An 18,914-nucleotide genomic window follows, 5' to 3' on the forward strand; every position below is an offset into this window, starting at 1 on the left:
TCCTTTTTGAGACTGTTTGTTTTTATGTGTGTAAAATACTGTTGCATTATTGATTAATATATATATATATATATATATATATATATAAATAAAAATCACCATCTGCCTCAAAAATATATATTGGTGAGTAATATCAGTTTACGATATATTATTTTTTTTATTTTCCCTGTGCCCCGAATACTAGCTAATCAGCGGTCTGCGCTAGCGTCTTTCAAGCTACAAACACATTCGATTAGCATGAAAACATGTCCCAGAGAGCGACAGAGTGGGTACACATCTGTTAATAACCCCTAGGTTCATTTTGCGCCAGAATTGTCCTTTACTGATATAGTTTCTTGTATGGACAAAAGGAATACTTGTGCTGCTATTTTTGTTGACCTGTCAAAAGCTTTTGACACTGTTGAGCATCTTCTGCTTATTCAAACAGTAAGAAATATTGGATTTGATTCAATGCATCAAGGCAGAAAACATTCAATCAAAATCTTGACCAGTAACAAAAGGTGTTCCACACCTTTATGCGGATGGTTGTATTTTGTATTGCATTTCTACCTCTCCACAGCTGGCTGTTGAGAAATGACAAACTTCTTTTAATGCCCTTCAATGTGTTTTAATTGATCTTAAAATTGTTTTAAATGCGAACAAAACAAAGTTATGCTCTATATCTACAGCAAGAGGCATTGATTTTAGTAGTTTCCACCTATCCACTCTGAATGGTGATGATATTGCAAGAGTAACAGAGGATAAATATCTTTGAACATCAACCCGTTCTCACTCCCAACTTGTAAAGTACTGGTCTGGTTAGTGTCTCTCAGCGTCAGATACCAACGCAAAAATCCCCCTTTAGCGTCTGTATGGAACGCACCTGGCATAGCAGCAGCTGTAAGATTACGTAGTATTAAGAGAGAAAATGGTAGAGTAGTATTCAAATCTGCTCAAGGAGGTTGGTTTGGGGGGTGAATGGGTCAAACAACTAAGGACTTTCACCCAGGAGACCGGGGTTCGTGTCCCGTTCTTGTCCCACGTGTCACTGAAACGTACATTTTGTAACCCCTCCCACCATCTTTTCCTAAACCTAACTGTCCCATTCTTGTGCTGCATGTCAGTTAAACGTACGTCCTGACCCAGAGCATCAAAAAGTTTACAATCATTCCCCGAAAGAACCAAGCAGGCCTGCCTTGTTCCTTATTTTTGTTATTGAATGACTACAGACCCGTTGACCTGACCTCTGTGATTATGAAGTCTTTTGAGCGCCTTGTTCTGGCTCTCATAAGAACCCTCTCCTAGCTACTCCTGGACCCCCTACAGTTCACCTACAGAGCCAACAGGTCTGTAGAGGACACAGTCAACATGGCTCATCATTTCATCCTCTGGCACCTGAACTCCTCAGGATCCTACGCCAGGATCCTGTTTGTACACTGCTTCAACACCATCCTCCCTGCTCTACTACAGGACAAGCTGACCCACCTGCAGGTGGATCACATTAGAGCTGTAATTGGGCCTGAAAGGTTAGGCCTGACAAGTACATTTTGATTGACAGCTTTTTAAAAGCCCGAACCCATTTACAGCCCGACATTATTCAAATGTGCGCACGGCACGCACACAGCTCTTTTGCCTTTTGTCAAGAATGAGTCATTTATCATTTTTTAACATAATTTATTCATGACTAACGTAGGCTATAGGCCACTTCGAAGTTGGAACAAAGAAATAAAATAAGTCCTCCAGAAGCCAGCCTCCGTTTCACCTCCTCAGCATCCATTTTCGCACTAATCTAAACGCATCACCTGACCGCACATTTACTGCGCAACTCGGAGGGCAAGCCCTAGCCCGGCCCGAGCCTGTGTAAAATGATAGAAATTAGGGTTTGGCTTCAAGCTCTAGATCACATAATTCCTGTCTGACAGGAAGCAGCGCGTGAAGCTGGGGAAACACGTCTCTGACTCTCTGACCATCAGCGCTGGTTCCCCTCAAAGCAGTGTCCTTTCCCTTGTGCTCTTCTCCCTGTACACCAACAGCTGCACCTCCAGTCACCAGTCCGTCACGCTCCTGAAGATATTCCAGGACCTCAAGTGGGAGCTGGATATCAGTTCCATCATCAAAAAAGCTCAGCAAAGGATGTACTTGCTGCGACAGCTAAGAGTGTATGGCTGCAGCTTGGAGACATCCCGTATCATTCCCTCCCAGCTGGTGCCATCCCGAGCGTCGACTTTTCAGAATACAAAATCGTGAATTATTTTAATAATGAAGTCACGGTTAAGTTAGTGAGCATGATGCAATTAATTGAACGCCGTTTAAACATTTAAATTACTGATAGCCATACATAGCCTGTAGTTGGCAGATTTGTGGATGTTAATGTTGTCTCCCTGATGTTGAAGTTTGTTGTTTATTTGATGAAACCTGCGTCAGTGTTTAGTTTGTTTAAGCCATATTACATGAGAGGGTTTAATTTCGAGGTCCATAATTCCACACATTGTAATCAAAACAATACACATACGATTGTTTACTACTACAGGTTATGTTTATTAAATGAAGCCCAAAATATGTTGCCGACTAGAAATCGCTAGTATCAGCTAGCGCTAGCTAACGTCAACAGTAGGTAGCTGCTAGCTAATGCTAGCAAGAAGGGTTTGTGGTGACTTTGCCTAGAACCAAGTCGTAACTCGTGACTTGACGCCGTAAGTTATGGGCTAAAAAGTGTGTCTGGAATAAGGTGACCAGATTTCCGAGACAAAATCTGGGGACATTTTCAGCTCAGAAGCGTAAATACCTCCAAAAAAGGTAATTTTTTAATCTTTGTAAAACTTAAAACGGGGACACTGCCCCAGGGGCGTCACTAGACCTAGAGATGCACTGAGGCACAAGCCCCCCTGGGGGGGGGGGTCCATGGGTATTATAACCATGCACACACAGGTGGAATAGTTTTTTCTTCATATTTTTGCATTAATGTCACTAAGCATACCAATAGAAATATATATTCATATTTGTAAGTGGGATATATATATATAAGTGGGATTGTTTGGAATCTGGCAATATAATAACCATTATGGTGGGATACACTGGCTAAGCAATTGACAAAAATGTTTGGAGGAAGGTCTGGCTAAGCAAGACTTCATTTGCACAAACCTTTATCCTGGACTATACGTCTGCCCATTGCAATTTAAATTCTTCGCACATTCTGCACTCAACCCATTCAGCCTCTTTTTTTCCTATGAAACAGTTATTTTGTATACATTGTTTTCTGTATTTATTGTTTATTTCATATTAATGTTTAACGTGCTTGGTTGTTTATGTTTGCACCATTCACCAATGCAATTTTCACCTAAGTGTACTTATTGTGGCAATAAATACATTTTTTCTGATTCTGATTGGCCGGTATTTGTAGACAAAGTATAGTTTAAAAATGCAATTTGGATTTTTTAGTGTGTTTTTACAAACGCATCACTTCATCAAGGATCAATTCATCAAGGAATAATGAGGTGCTCAGTATTGTTTGTACTACAGTTTTTGCCAATTGCTTACACACTGAAATCAAAAGTATTACACAGTTATCAAACCCTTACACTCAAGGAGCAAAACATTGGCCCAGATGTGCACCACTATAAGCACAATGTCAGCCTCACACAACAATACACACAGTGATTTGCAAAACACTAAACACACTTGTGTACATTAGACACAGAAGTATATCATGATGTCACTTCCTTGCAATTCCAAAGCACTGACTGTCAAATGACCACACCTATGAGCCAATCTGTGAAACACATGCTGCGTTCATAGACATCGAAAAAAAAAAATTCCGACTGAAAACGTCATCATTCACGTCCCTTCCTGTGGGAATCAGAGGTGGGAAACTCAGGCTAGATTTTGCTAACAGAGTTTCCCAGTTGGTGACGCGTTGTTGACAACTGACATTTGATGTAGGCGACTTTGGTTCACTGAATATGTATAAACAGTTTATTTCAATGACAATAAACTGTTTATTGTGGACAAACGCCTCTGCCAAGAAACATACACAGATGTAACATGTTTCAAATTATTCATAAATAGGCCCATGTAAAAAAAAACAACACCTTATCCATGTCCTTTCCCGTTCGTTGTCCTGCAGATAACACAAACAAACACCTGTCCATGTGCTGTTTCTATGCTCGTGTAAGAAAACAGCAGCAAATCTTTTGTTATTGTGGCCTCCATGTTTTCACACACCTGATGCTCTAGGCTACGGCCCACCGTTGGTGGCAGTCATGCGACAAGTTGTTATGCCAAACGCCAATATAACAGAAGAAGAACACGCATCCCGACCGATCCCGACCATGTGAATGCTGGCAGTCGGAAAAACAACGTAATCACGGGGGCGGTCCCTGTTATTCCCAGGTGACATGAACGCAGCAAAAGCCATCAGGTGCGCAAACACGTGATTGCTTAATTGTAGACACACCAATCAGGTTTAAACACTGTAGGTAAGTCTAGTATTTTCTGTACTGTATTTTCAGTTGTTTTAAGATTTTTTTTGTTTGTTGTTTTTGTAATTGTAACCTGTACTGGATACAGCATTTTATGTTTGTCTGTTGTTTGCTGAGCTAACAGTGTTATGCACACTAATGTAGTAGCATGAAAACTGGGCCATATTTTGTTGTGATTCTCCATGTTCACATGTTGACTGATTTGGGTATATGGGGAGAAATTAATTGCATTTTCCTCAGTCTGCAGCATTGGTCTTGTGTAGTGTTTGGTGAACTTATTGTATATTTACACTTTCGCTGTGTACTTCATTTACAGTACTCTAATCACTGAGTATATATATACACACACAGAATGTATTAAAAATAAGAGAGTAAGAATTAAGATAAAAAGAGCAGATTAAGTACAGTGGCATGTAGTGGCAGAGGGGAAAAAACTGTCCTTGTGACGTGAGGTTTTGGTCCTGATGGACCTCAGCCTCCTGCCAGAGGGGAGTGACTCAAAGAGTTTGTTGCCGGGGTGGGAGGGGTCAGCCACAATCTTTCCAGCACGCTTCAGAGTCCTGGTGGCGTAAAGGTCCTGGAGCGGCGGCAGATTGCAGCCAATCACCTTCTCAGCTGACCGAATGACACGCTGCAGTCTGCCCTTGTCCTTGGCTGTGCTAGCAGCGTATCATATGGTGATGGAGGATGTGAGGATGGACTCAATGATGGCTGTGTAGAAGTGCACCATCATTGTCTTTGGCAGGTTGAATTTCTTCAGCTGCCGCAGGAAGTACATCCATTCTAAATAGTGCTTAAGCAATCAGCAAAAAATGTAATAAGAACAGTTTAGACAGTTATGTAAACATGTGCAAAATGGACAGAGTTTTGGTTGGTGGTTGAGTTTGAGTGAGAAAACAATTCATTCAAACTATGTGGTCATTGAATGTGTTTTGTGTCAAAGCAACGAAAAGTGAACTCAGTATTGAGAAATGCACAGTACCAATAGGATAAAAGAAACCTGCAATAACAGGAAGTATCATCTTTCATGCTTATGTAGGTGGACTCTTGCCAAAATGCTAAATGTCTAATCAGAATGGATTATGCTTCTCATTGGCTACCAAAGCTATTAGCAGTGGTGTAGTCTACGTAATACGCAGGTATATGCAGTATACCCACTAAGAAAGCTCCAGGATTTCCATATACCCACTTAAAAATGCGCAATAACCAGTGTTGGGTGTAACGCGTTACAAAGTAGTTACAGTAGTTACGTAACGCGTTACAAAGTAACGCGTTACGTAACTACTGTTTACCCAAAAAAGTAGTTACGCTACTGTAACCGTAACTACTTTTTTGGGTAAAAAGTAGTGTAACGCGCTACTACAGAAAATTTGGTAACGAAACGTAGTTCCTTTTTCAATTCGGCCCACGTTACTTTTCCCAGGGACAGATTTGACAGCGACACTGCCTTCTCAGCTGCGCGCTCACAAGCTCCACACAGGACGTGACAGAGGCTGGTAGCAGAGTAATCATGGCAAGCGAGAAGCAGCCAAAGCTAACTTTTGAGAGCTTTTTAAGCTTCGTGGCTTTTTGCTGGACAGCGCTCTGAGCCAGGCAGACACAAAGCTGACAACCTCACAGATGGATGCGGTGGCGATGGCCTCAGGCCGGTTACACACTGCCTGCGTGGCGTGAGCGTCGCGTTTCTGTTGCGTGTCAGCTGTGTGGCGTTTTCTATGTCTTTACACACCAGAAACGTGTCTGACGCTGCTGCTGCTAGCCTTGTCTGTACACATGTATGTTTCCCATTGATAAAATGAAATACTACGTTAAACATAAAAATATACTGATTATATATATATATATATATATATATATATATATATATATATATATATATATATATAAAAGGCAGATTCTGGCCAATATGTTTATATACAGTACAGAATACCCACTACAATACATTAGACTACACCACTGGTGTGCAGCTCCTCCAGCAGTGCAGGGTGACAGATATTTTCCCATCGACAGAAGTACTGGCAGCAGGAGATGGTCACCGTCACATAGGGGTTTCCCTTACATCAGCTGAGCACAGGACCCTACCATTCCCCTGCGACACAGGGGAAACCAGAGGAATAACGGCCCCAGTTTTAAATAATTACACACAAATAGGCCAGCAAACAGTAACTATTTAAAAATGTTAAAACTATATATCAGGAGTTTGTTACAGTTTACCGGTGCATCTTTAGAATATTTTAATTTTGTCCGGACATCCCCGACCAACTTGGATGGTTCCTAAAATGGCAGCGGTATCTGTCAGTGTGGAGTGAAACTTTCCCATTTTAAGCGAAGAATTTGTCATTTTCTAACATATTTTTGTCGAGTGAAGTCGTCCGTTTGTTAAAGTAAGCATTATCGGACTACAGAGGCGTTTGACAGTGATCGTCAGGACCGAGCAGCGTCATTCCGGGCTCTGTTTTTGATCGCCATATCGCCGGGCTTCCCTCGAAGTTGACGGTGGCTAACGTTAAGTGGCTGACATTGCTATCGTACAGACTGTTGTTGTCATCACATTGCTCAACGCGGAACCGTCTGCTGAGATTGGCCGTCGGCCGAGTAGCTAGTTAGCTCGCGGGTCAAGTACGTCGAAAGCGAGTCGGCGGCTTTTCGTTGAGCTGGGTGCCGTGTCCGCCTGTCAGTCGAAATAGAGAGGTGGTGTTGGATGTCACCACCAGTCCCTGTCATCAGGCTCAATCTGGTTTGCTAGCGTCAGGTAAGTAGCAGCGGATTTTACCTGCTGTCACTAACGTTACCACTGTTCGTCTGAACAACTTGTTCTGTTGTGTGTCTCTTCGCTCCATTATATGTTTGTATTGTGAATTTAGAATGTTAACTGTGTTACGGTCACTGCTATTGTAAAATAATGGCCATATTTGTCATATACCAACAGTGACATAGGCCTAGTTAGTTTTGTCTTGATTAGTTCACAATGGCCTGATAGGCTTATGGCAAATGGTTATCTAGTAGTATTAAAATAAAGACGGTAGGCCTCTCACTATCCACTTTCTGTGTCCAACATTGTTTTTAACTCTTATTTCCTGGTTCCTTTATGACAGGCAGCCATCCTGGCAAATCAAATGGAGAAGCTCCAGGACCTGAGCCAATCAGAGCTACAGGAGCTCCTGGACAACCCACAGAGGGTGGAGTCTATGGCTCTGGAGTCTGACGAGGTAAAGAATACGCTTTACCTTACATCCCATTATATATAGGGCTTGTTTCTTATTTAAAACCCCAAACTGGGTGGATAGTCTAGGTGGGGGAAGTCACAAAAAATGCTTTCCCTCATCAGTAACCACTGAGGAGACGTGAAGCAAAGATGGTGGTACAAACCTGTTATTGTACTGGGTAGCTGGCATTAATGTGCTGTGTATGTGTAGTCCTCCGAGGTTTTCCACTAGTGCATACAGTGTCCAGCTGGCTGAGAATAGTAGCCAGCTGGCACATGCTTCAACTAGTTCATTTGAAATGTGAAACTACACTGTTTTCTTGGAGGGAGCTCCAATGTAAAAAGTCATCAAACATCTTTGACCTGTCATAAAAGCTGACATTCCCTTTACATTTCTTAAAACTGTACAGTAAAATGACATGGGTTTTGATAAAGTATGTAGGAAATTTTATTTTTATGGCTGGATTTCTGGATTTTATGTCCGTATTGGCTGTCCAAAAAAAAGTCTAGCATAACCTCTAGCAAGCCCATTACTTGTAGTAAGCTTTGGCTCTGCCAGGCACCTCACTGATATAAGGCTGCACAATGAATCACAATTTTATTGAAATCGCAATATGGACTAGTGCAATATCCAAATCGCAGGGGGTGGACAATATGGCAGGCGGGGCCCCGTTTTTGTTAAAGGCTAAATATGTGTCAAACCATTCTAAAGTAAAGCATTGTGGGGCTGCAGAGACGTCCCGGCCTACAAATCCTATCCAACGGACTAAAGAAAAAATCTTTGTTTGGTACAGATCCTCGCAGAAATCACACTATAATCATTTTCATGTTTTAGATTATTTTTCAATGAAAATAAGAATAATGATACAAAAATGATCATTCCCTCCAATATCGTGAATCATTTCGCAATCGCAATATCAGTCAAAATAACCTCAATTAGATAAAATCCTCATATCGTGCAGCCCTACACTGATATATGTATGTGTATCTGATGCTAGGTAGATGGGTCCCACTCATCACTGAGTAGATCTTTATAGGAAAAACATTTGCAACATTTTAACGATGCAGTCTTGTTTAAAGTCCATTTCCTAATTTTTTTCTCCAGTTGTGCTTTTTAGTCTCAAGATATGTGTCAGATTTTCCATTAAGATGGTTAGGTAAGATTGGTCCTTTGTCGGCGCTGCTACCTTTTAGGGCTGCACAATATATCCTTTTAAAAAAATTTTTTTATCATCATTGCAATATCAACTTGCAGAATAAACACATCGCGAGAGGCTGCAACACATCGCTAAAGACACTCAGAGGTTACTTTTTTGTGTGAGTTGAAAGAAAATATCAGCAGATAACTGCACTTTAAAATGTAACTGACATTCTTTTTTAGTGCTGCCTTTTATGTTTAATCCAATGTTCAATTTGTTAATTTGTTTTAAATTCAACAAGGAATTTGATTTAATTCAGCAGTATACTGGAAGTAGCAGAACAACGTTATTGCATATTTTCCTCATATCGTGTGGCTTTATACCTTTCCTTATTTCCTGGTAATATTTTTTTTAAACCTAATATCTAATCACACTTTCTTCAGGGGAATTACTGAAATAAAGCACCAAACAAGTCTTAGGGACCTTATGTTCTAGTACAGGGTTCACTTTGGTGTCACATCTATGTCGTCAGGGCAATAAAATATGCTCACCAGCAAATTATATTATTTCACCCGCATGGATATTAGTCTCAACTCACAACGTCTGTGCAACTGCTTACTTTTCACAAAAGGGATCCGATTTCTCCAGAAGAATTCTCTACATGTGTGTAAACTGGTCGATGTACGGTGTATCTTCCACACATTTGGCCATCGTCTAGATTTTCAACATGAAACTCTTCTTTTTTTTTTTTTTTTTTCAATTTCTCGTTTATATATTTAGTTGAGTGCTTATCATTAGTGTTCACTCTAGGGCTGGACAATTAATGGAACATTTATCGACATCGGAATTCTGAAGCTGTTGAGTATTTTTCCCATGACAGTAATTTTGATCATTTATTTCTGTTGATAGGCCTACTTTCTCCTTAAAAACATTCTACCGCGTGTGCACAGAGTTGCCAACTTACAGTATATATACATACAATGGGGAGAACAAGTATTTGATACACTGCCGATTTTCCAGGTTTTCCCACTTACAAAGCATGTAGAAATCTGTAATTTTTATCATAGGTACTCTTCAACTGTGAGTGATTTTTAAGTAATTAATTTGCATTTTACTGCATGACATAAGTATTTGATACATCAGAAAATCAACTTAATATTTGGTACAGAAACCTTTGTTTGCAATTACAGAGATCATACGTTTCCTGTAGTTCTTGACCAGGTTTGCACACACTGCAGCAGGGATGTTGACCCACTCCTCCATACAGACCTTCTCCAGATCCTTCAGGTTTTGGGGCTGTCGCTGGGCAATACGGACTTTCAGCTCCCTCCAAAGATTTTCTATTGGGTTCAGGTCTGGAGACTGGCTAGGCCACTCCAGGACCTTGAGATGCTTCTTACGGAGCCACTCCTTAGTTGCCCTGGTTGTGTGTGTCATGCTGGAAGACCCAGCCACGACCCATCTTCAGTGCTCTTACTGAGGGAAGGAGGTTGTTGGCCAAGATCTTGCGATACATGGCCCCATCCATCCTCCGCTCAATACGGTGCAGTCGTCCTGTCCCCTTTGCAGAAAAGCATCCCCAAAGAATGATGTTTCCACCTCCATACTTCACGGTTGGGATGGTGTTCTTGGGGTTGTACTCATCCTTCTTCTTCCTCCAAACACGGCGAGTGGAGTTTAGACCAAAAAGCTCTATTTTTGTCTCATCAGACCACATGACCTTCTCTCATTCCTCCTCTGGATCATCCAGATGGTCATTGGCAAACTTCAGACGGGCCTGGACATGCGCTGGCTTGAGCAGGGGGACCTTGCGTGCGCTGCAGGATTTAAATCCATGATGGCGTAGTGTGTTACTAATGGTTTTCTTTGAGACTGTGGTCCCAGCTCTCTTCAGGTCATTGACCAGGTCCTGCTGTGTAGTTCTGGGCTGATCCCTCACCTTCCTCATGATCATTGATGCCTCACGAGGTGAGATCTTGCATGGAGCCCCACACCGAGGGAGATTGACCGTCATCTTGAACTTCTTCCATTTTCTAATAATTGCGCCAACAGTTGTTGCCTTCTCACCAAGCTGCTTGCCTATTGTCCTGTAGCCCATCCCAGCCTTGTGCAGGTCTACAATTTTATCCCTGATGTCCTTACACAGCTCTCTGGTCTTGGCCATTGTGGAGAGGTTGGAGTCTGTTTGAGTGTGTGGACAAGTGTCTTTTATACAGGTAACAAGTTCAAACAGGTGCAGTTAATACAGGTAATGAGTGGAGAACAGGAGGGCTTCTTAAAGAAAAACTAACAGGTCTATGAGAGCCGGAATTCTTACTGGTTGGTAGGTGATCAAATACTTATGTTATGCAATAAAATGCAAATTAATTATTTAAAAATCATACAATGTGATTTTCTGAATTTTTGTTTTAGATTCCGTCTCTCACAGTTGAAGTGTACCTATGATAACAATTACAGACCGCTACATGCTTTGTAAGTAGGAAAGGTCAGAGCAGGGGGAATGAGAAGGGGAAACAGAGCAGAAGATATTCCTTTTTAAACCAAAACGTAGCAGTGGAAATGTAGCCTCAGTGTTTTTGAAATATTTTTGATTCTATATCCTGAGAGATGGTCATATGATATTAGGAGCTTCGTTGTTATAGGGAGCGTAATGATTGGTTGTTTGAGAATAGCTTTTTTTTTTTTTTAACACCTTTTAATGTGTAACCCTTAAGTTTGTTTTTTTTTCTCTGACTGCTTGAACTAAAAGCTCAATAAAAAAGGCAAAGGTGCTAAGCAGCATCATGTCTGCTCGACCTCTGTGGTGGAAGTTTTCGATGCAGCAGGTGTAGATGTTTTAAAATAGGAAGGTGAAACAAAATAAGGACAGTCGAAGACTAAACAAAGTTAGGTTTTTGTATTTTATTATAAACTTGCAAGTTTACAAGGAAGCACACGGTTCACAGAAGGCACGCAGCGCTGGTGTGAAAGGTCTCTTCAACGAATAAGAAAAAGCACACAGTATATATGCATCTCCAGTGAGATAGAAAGACATGCCCCTTTTCTAAACATGACTCAACATTTTTTACAATCAAACATAGTCAGACATTCAGGACCCACTTCACTTCTTCCCCTCTGTAGCACTTTCTACCCCGAGGTTTAGACATCTCGTTTATCTCAGCTATGTGAGAAGTCTCAACTATCCAGGGAGAAATAACAGATAGTTTAGGGTGACCTTGTAGACCCTTTCTGTTCAGCGTACACATTACGTTCCCAGACTTTGTGGCTCTTACTTTCAACATGTGAGAATAAAAAAAACTCCCTTCCAGTATTGTGAGAGAAACGGTAAAAGAAATTATACAAATAATATAGAGAATCATGCTTAAATGTAAATTTGCCATCACACCTCTATTCTGTCCTTTTTTATCAGTCAAATTAAATAGTATCTCTGTCCCTCTTCAGATCCAGAACATCCAGCTGGAGAGAGAGATGGCGTTGGCATCCAACCGCAGCCTGGCTGAGCAGAACCTGGACATGAAGCCTCGGCTGGAGGCGGAGAAAGAGGTGCTGGTGGAGAGATATTCTCAGCTAGAGGCCATCAGCGAAACCTACAGACAACACTTCTCCCTGAGAGGTAGGACGAAGGATTCCTTCAGCGTGGCACAGTAAAGGAAAACTTGGTTTTTAGGTAGGGAGGAATAAAGGCTGGATAAATAAAGGGAGTCCTGAGACTTTCTGAGACAGTTGAATTTACTATCTCTAAAAGGTAGTCAAGTGCATGTCATGCATGGCACAATCCCGTAGGATATTCTGTTCAAATCAAGAGCTGGATGCTTCAAAATAGATTTGACTCATTACCATTAGAGCTACATAACAAACGAGACGAGACGCTGGTCTTACAGGTCTTATAATACATCCATGAGCGTTGGCCAGCAGAAACAACGCTCCTTGAGCAGAAATAGAGAAAGAAAAGGCTCTTTTGAATGGCAAGTTGAGTTTCAAAGCCCGTCCAGATGGTTCTCTCCAAAAGACTAAAGTTATCTGCATGTACTGTCCATGTGAACTGAGTAGTCGAGTCACAAATACCACCAGCACATTTAAAGTACATTTAGAACAGATTAAAAAAATTGCAATTAATTTGGGATTAATCTCTCTCTCTCTCTCTCTCTCTCTCTCTCTCTCTCTCTCTCTCTCTCTCTCTCTCTCTCTCTCTCTCTCTCTCAGATGGGATGGTGGGTCAGATGTCTCCAGAGGCATTGTTCTCCAGACTACAGACAGAGGGCAGCAAAGCAGAGGCAGAGTCAGAGGTCAGAACCACACACACACACACACACAATATCAATGTGAAATGTATGCTGATGCATAATGCAGCTGTTTGTATTTGGCTTAAAGATGCGTAAACAGTACTGCACCCAATGCTTGCTTTTGAGGGGTATTGTTGGGTCTCTGTAAATTATAGTGTGGTGTAGATCTACTCTATTTATATAGTGTTGTTAATATTATCTATATTATATTGTTAAGAGAGTTAAGCGACAGACCCTGTGTAAGTGTTCCAACTTATAACGCTAATAACATTACCGTCGGCAAAATACCTCCGCTAATTACATCCATACTTTAACTTTGCTTTATAACCGTCAAGCCATTAAGCTGATGATTTGTTAACGATAATAATGAGGAGACGAGACAGCACCGCCGTTATTAAACATTGACTGTGGTGATATCAACGTGGCGCATGGGGCACCACCCTAAGTCCATGAGGCAAATGTCTGTAATAACTCCATATTTTAATTGTAGCAGCATTACAGGAGGCCAAGCAGGTGGCCCATTCCAAACAGCCTCTCACTGTCTCTGTTCTGAGTCTGTGGGCACTATCTTGGACCTGGCGCAGCGCAAAGCCCGACGCAAGTGTCTTTGCTAGTTTAAGAACGACGCAGTTGTCAATTTCCCGTCCAGCGCCCACGTCGTTTAAATAGCAAATGCACCTGCGCCCATCTGTGCGCCCATGGGCGTGCTGGTCTTACAGGGAGGTGTGTTCAGGTGCATTTTGGGCGTATTGCTATCTTGAGGCAGCGGGAAGTGATCGCAACCATTGACCAACAAAAACCTGGTCTAAAGTCAATAACGCAGCATTTCATTGTTATTTTAACTGCAAATTAGTAAAATGCGCCTAGGCTTATGCACAGTGTGCACACACTATGCTTGTTACACACACACAGGGAAGCGCAGCAGCACACAAACATGCAAAATATTACAAATAAAAATATTATTGTGCAAATCCGCCAAGGTACAAACGTGCCTGGCTTTTAAAGGGAACGGGAGATGACACTGATTGGTTTATTGCATGTTACGCCCAAAACACACCTATGAATTAATGAAGACACTAAGTACAACCCTTTTGAACCATGCGCCCGACACTCTGACCCTTTTTTCTGCCGTCAAACTAGCAAAAGTTTTGGATTTGGACACGCCCTAAACGCACCTTAGATTGTTAAAATAGGGCCCTGTGTGTGTTAGGCAGTCAGTGGCCAATCAGAGACGTGTCTGGTTGAAGGGAGTTCAGTACTCTGCACTAGTATGATGCTAGTATGATGTGCTCAGCATGACTGTGACTGCTGGTGTCTCTGTCTGCAGACTCTAGCTGATGAGTTTCTGGAGGGCTCTCTGCCATTGGACTCCTTCCTGGATCGCTTCCTCTCACTGCGCTCCCTAGCTCACAAAAGACGGGTGAGGATAGAGAAACTCCAGGAGATCCTACGACAGAAGAGCGAGGGCAATCCCAACGCCATGACATCATCAGCAGGCGTCAGCCAAGACCCCGCTGCCGCGCCCTCACCCTGGAATCAACAGACAACAACAGCGACAACGACCAATCCACAGCAGCCAATCTCCACAGCTCAGTCCTGCAGCTACCCCTCGCAGCCGGCCTCCTCATCTGCAGCGGGCCCCTCCGGCCTCCCCTACACCCCCTACCCTGTCTCCCCACCCAACCCTCCCTCTGCGGCTGCCGCAGGCTCAGGCACGGCCAACCCCCCGTCACAGTTCCCTCCGTACCCAGGTTCCAGTTCACCTTTCACCCCAGCAGGGAGCTACTCTGGCCCCAGGCCTGCGTTCGGGCCTACAGCTTCAGCCGCCTGTCCCTACCCCACCCAGCCCTCCTTCCCTACCCCACACCCGGGCTCAGCATTCGGCCAGTACACCCCAAGCCCCCCCCAGAGCGGCCCTGCGCCCTACCCGGCCTCCTACAGCTACGGAGGCTACAGCTACCCGGCCGGGCCGCCATGTGCTGATTCTCAGTCGCCAACAGGCAGACCCATCTACAGACCAGGATACGGAGTCCCACAGCCGTACTCATGAAGGCACTACTACTCCTCTCTACTTCCTCTGTCTCAATTCTTCCCTTCTTTGCTATCTCACCCCTTTCTCCTCACTGCCTCCCTAAACTCCAGCCTCCTCCGCCCCAGGTCCCTCTCCTTCTTCGTCTTTTTACCTTTCTACCCTCCCTCTTCCTTTCTCCCATGCTGAGAGGTCTCTCGCTTTACTTATCTTTGTTGCACTATTTCTCCCTTTCTCTAAATATCAGTCTGCTGATCTCTCTGTCTTTCTTTCTTTCCTTCTCCCTCTCTCTGTCACCCTACGACCCAACGACTCCCCCACACTAGTCTCAGGTTGTTGTGTTGTGTTTAAGTGTTACAACACTTGTATCTGGCCCTTCATACACTCCCTCTCCATCGCTCCCTCTTTCTTCCATTTCTTGTGTGTGGGTGTGTGTTGCTATTTGGCAATCAGAAAGTCCTTATAAACACACAAATGCACTCCCCCTTATGACAAATACATAAAAAAAAACATTTATACAACCACTTCAGTGTCCAATAGCTGTCTGACCACAATCTGTCTGGGTCACATTGTTATTCATGAGCACAGTCTTCATTAAGAAAAGCACCCTAATGGAAGATGTATGTCCTGGGCTTCTTTCGTGACTCTTAGGCTCATACAGTGCAATTAAATTGGCAAGTACATGGCTGGTTATAATAATGGATCTTAAATTGAGTTAATCTAAGATGCAGGGTTTTGGGAACACCTTCTCCTCAGCTGTAGCTGCTTGGCTCTTCCATACATGTGGTATCCATACAGGTAATTTCATAATGCACAATTACCTGTGGGCAGAAGAAGCACCAGTACTTTCTGTTGGTCAACCAAAGAAGCTGTGGCGATGACAGCGCTTCCCTTTAACGTCAGGGTTGGAAGAGGAAGTTAGCTGCAGCTGTCTGTCAGCTGCTGGGCCTCCCTTCATCACGGTAAAGGCCCGGTCACACCAACAGGTGCTGGACATGGTGCCAGGAGCTACCCAGCAGCCCCTGCAACACCCAAAGCCTGTTCTAAACCACTCTTTCTAAGCCTTCATTTGTTTCCCACAATGCAGTCTAGCCCTACATTCAAGACAGAAATAAGCCACTGTCTTCCAAAAAAGTGTATTTCGCTGTAACAACACTGAACACTCACAAAGACCATATACTGATGGTGTAAACAGTTGCTTATAGAGGTGAGGGAACTTGTTAATAATTCTCTGTGGGTTTATCACTGAGAGCAACATCTTTTACATTACACAAAGTCATCTGATCCAGAGAAAAAATGAAAAAGTGTAGCTTAAAGAAATATATTGGTCTTTAATGAAGCATATCTTAAATTAGTAGTTTCCTGTATGTAGCTTATCCCACAAACATCATCGTGCTGCTGTGGAAGGCAGATATTTGTCAAACAAATGTAGATAAATACCAACTCCACCTCAGAACTGGCGTTTTTCAGTCTTGAAGCTCTTTTCATATTCCAAAATCTTGGGTTCCAGCAAATACACAGAGCCAGGTAGGCCTGTCTGTTATTAACAGATGCAAATCTTGAAAATGCAATGTAAGGAGCACTATAGTAACACCCTGATACCTGGTGGAGTCTGTGGTTTGAACCAAACATAGTCTGGCTTCTTTGTTCCCACACTGTCTGTGCCCCCACCCCCCATCCTCCTCTCCATCACTCTCCTCCTCCATATCTGCTCCTTGAATATGAACTGATGCTTGACAATATTTACCAGAAGAAAATAGTTTTATTTCTATAAGTTCACACTATCAGTGAGAACACGTGGTGTGCATAGTTTCTGGGGGTAAAATGATAAAGGTTCACGCTCGGTTCTGTGTCAGTTGAATCAATGTAAATTATATCATTGGAAATGCAATGTAGGTGATTGATGACAGATCATGTAAGGATATTTAAGCAGTACATACCACCTCTCTAAATTTGTATCACACTTTGGGATCACCACCAAACTGTAATGTCACATGGACTTTTTATCTTGCAACTTATCATTTCATCAAACTAATCATATTTTATCTTTTACATCTCCTCTCAGCTATGTCACAGCCCTTTATCAGTAGTATCACTATCTAGAAAGTAGTTATACAGTTCAACATTCTCTGTCTGATATTTTTTGCAGTGCCCCATTAGCGCCCAGATCAAAACGTGTCTTTGTGCCAATATTGTCACACACGTGTTGGACATTCCACCAAGCTGTATCTAGAGGTGATTTAAATTAATCCAAATTGGTCCCAGCCTGTAAAACACAGTACTGCAATTAACAGTCCCCAATAACAGAGCAAGGGAATCATTAAAGGGAACTGTAATGGAGTACTGATTTGCAAGGTCCTAATTGAATGGGTCATTACGTTTGAAAAGTGTAAATGTTAGGAGGTGTATGTGCTGTAGCAGTTGGTAGTTGTGTGATTTGAGCTGTACCGTATACACAACTGCAGAGCAGCATCACAGCTTTTACCAGCAGTTTATTTTTATTTCATGACCCTGCATGTCAGTAAAAGTGTTGCCTTGAAGAGAATCCTTAGCTTGTTTGTTTTCATAAGAGGATTTTACCTGGGCGATGATGTAATAGGGCTGTAATTGTTGCTCGGGCCTCCCTGCCCCGTCACAGCTGGGGTTTCATCAGGAGTCGTATGGACAAGCAGCCAATCAGTGATCTCATGACAGTCTCTGTTCTGTTAATGACGACTCCACAGGCCCACACCAACACTAAGAGACAACCATGGTTGCTGTTAGCAAAGGGAAATTCTGCAGTTATGTTTTTATTCTTATTTATGAGCTGGTTTAGAGTTCCTGGTTTCAGCTGTTCGTTATCACCTCAAATCCATGAAATGGTAATTGTCCTTTTTGTTTTCTGTCTTTGTGTTTAAAAGCTGCCTGACTGGCTGTCTGAGAGCTCATACTCTGTTGGAATGGACTCGTCTAAATCATTTAGGTGTCTTTTCAGTGACATCTCTGGTACCAAGAGTGCTCATAGATATTTAATTCCAAATGTTGGGCCCCACTTTCTGTTCACAATGGTTACTTCATATTCAGAGCTTAGTTGAGTATGTGCTGTATAATATAGAACAATAGCAGCTTACATTTGAAAAGCATCATTTCGTTGGGGACAGAGAATTTTCTCCAGCAAAGAGCCACCAGACAGATTGAAACGGCAAATGTAAAATTATTTAGGAATGATGTGTGAGATCAATCAGCAGTTTCAAAAACGTGTCATGGATTGCTCACATACAGTCCAGATGCTCGTGATCACAGGCCTAGACTGCAACAGGAAGTGTTGTAGCATAAAGGCTGGGATCCATGGCCAAGTGTATGGATGTCATAGTGACATGCTAAAGTGCCCTCTGCTAGCACAGCAGCGGTCACAGGTACTATCCTTTATAAAGCATTATAGGCTGTAACTAAAGGTTTTAATAATGGTTAATAGATCATGTACTAATGCCTCATATATTAGTTTATCTTTAAAGTAAAAGTCATAAAAACTGCAACTGGATTGCAGCAGATCATAAATCCATTACTAAGTTACTGCTAACTTCTTCCAAACTTAATGATTTACTAAATCAGGTTGCACAATTAAAAACGTACGAAATGTTTTAGCTAGTTAAGACCTTAGCAATGTGTAAATTGATTGTTCGGAAACATCTGTAGCCAGGTAATCCTGTAAAAACGCCCACCAATCACTGCCTCGTGCTCTACTTGGAAAGAACCTCCCGTACTCTACCCCTCCTGTGTACAAGCCTGTAGTCATGTCTGTTTGAAACATTTGCTATGATC

The 18,914-nt window shown here is 42.4% G+C and overlaps 1 protein-coding gene across 1 annotated transcript; it reads left to right on the forward strand.

Moving 5' to 3' along the window:
- Positions 1–6,710: 6,710 nt before the first annotated feature.
- vps37c (VPS37C subunit of ESCRT-I) lies at positions 6,711–18,047 on the forward strand. Its single transcript, XM_078266894.1, has 5 exons — positions 6,711–7,209; positions 7,553–7,666; positions 12,243–12,414; positions 13,005–13,087; positions 14,412–18,047. The coding sequence occupies exons 2-5, from the start codon at positions 7,574–7,576 to the stop codon at positions 15,132–15,134; spliced, it is 1,071 nt and encodes a 356-aa protein (XP_078123020.1). The 5' UTR covers positions 6,711–7,209; positions 7,553–7,573; the 3' UTR covers positions 15,135–18,047.
- The last annotated feature ends 867 nt before the right edge of the window (positions 18,048–18,914 follow it).

The sequence above is a fragment of the Sander vitreus genome, chromosome 2, assembly GCF_031162955.1.
Source record: "Sander vitreus isolate 19-12246 chromosome 2, sanVit1, whole genome shotgun sequence".
NCBI classification, from domain to species: domain Eukaryota; kingdom Metazoa; phylum Chordata; class Actinopteri; order Perciformes; family Percidae; genus Sander; species Sander vitreus.

Excerpts from the sequence above, each read along its gene's own strand:
- vps37c (XM_078266894.1), top strand. The coding sequence starts at position 7,574 with ATGGAGAAGCTCCAGGACCTGAGCCAATCAGAGCTACAGGAGCTCCTG. Across the intron at positions 12,415-13,004 it reads ACAACACTTCTCCCTGAGAG|ATGGGATGGTGGGTCAGATG; the intron begins GTAGGACGAAGG and ends TCTCTCTCTCAG. Across the intron at positions 13,088-14,411 it reads AAGCAGAGGCAGAGTCAGAG|ACTCTAGCTGATGAGTTTCT; the intron begins GTCAGAACCACA and ends CTCTGTCTGCAG.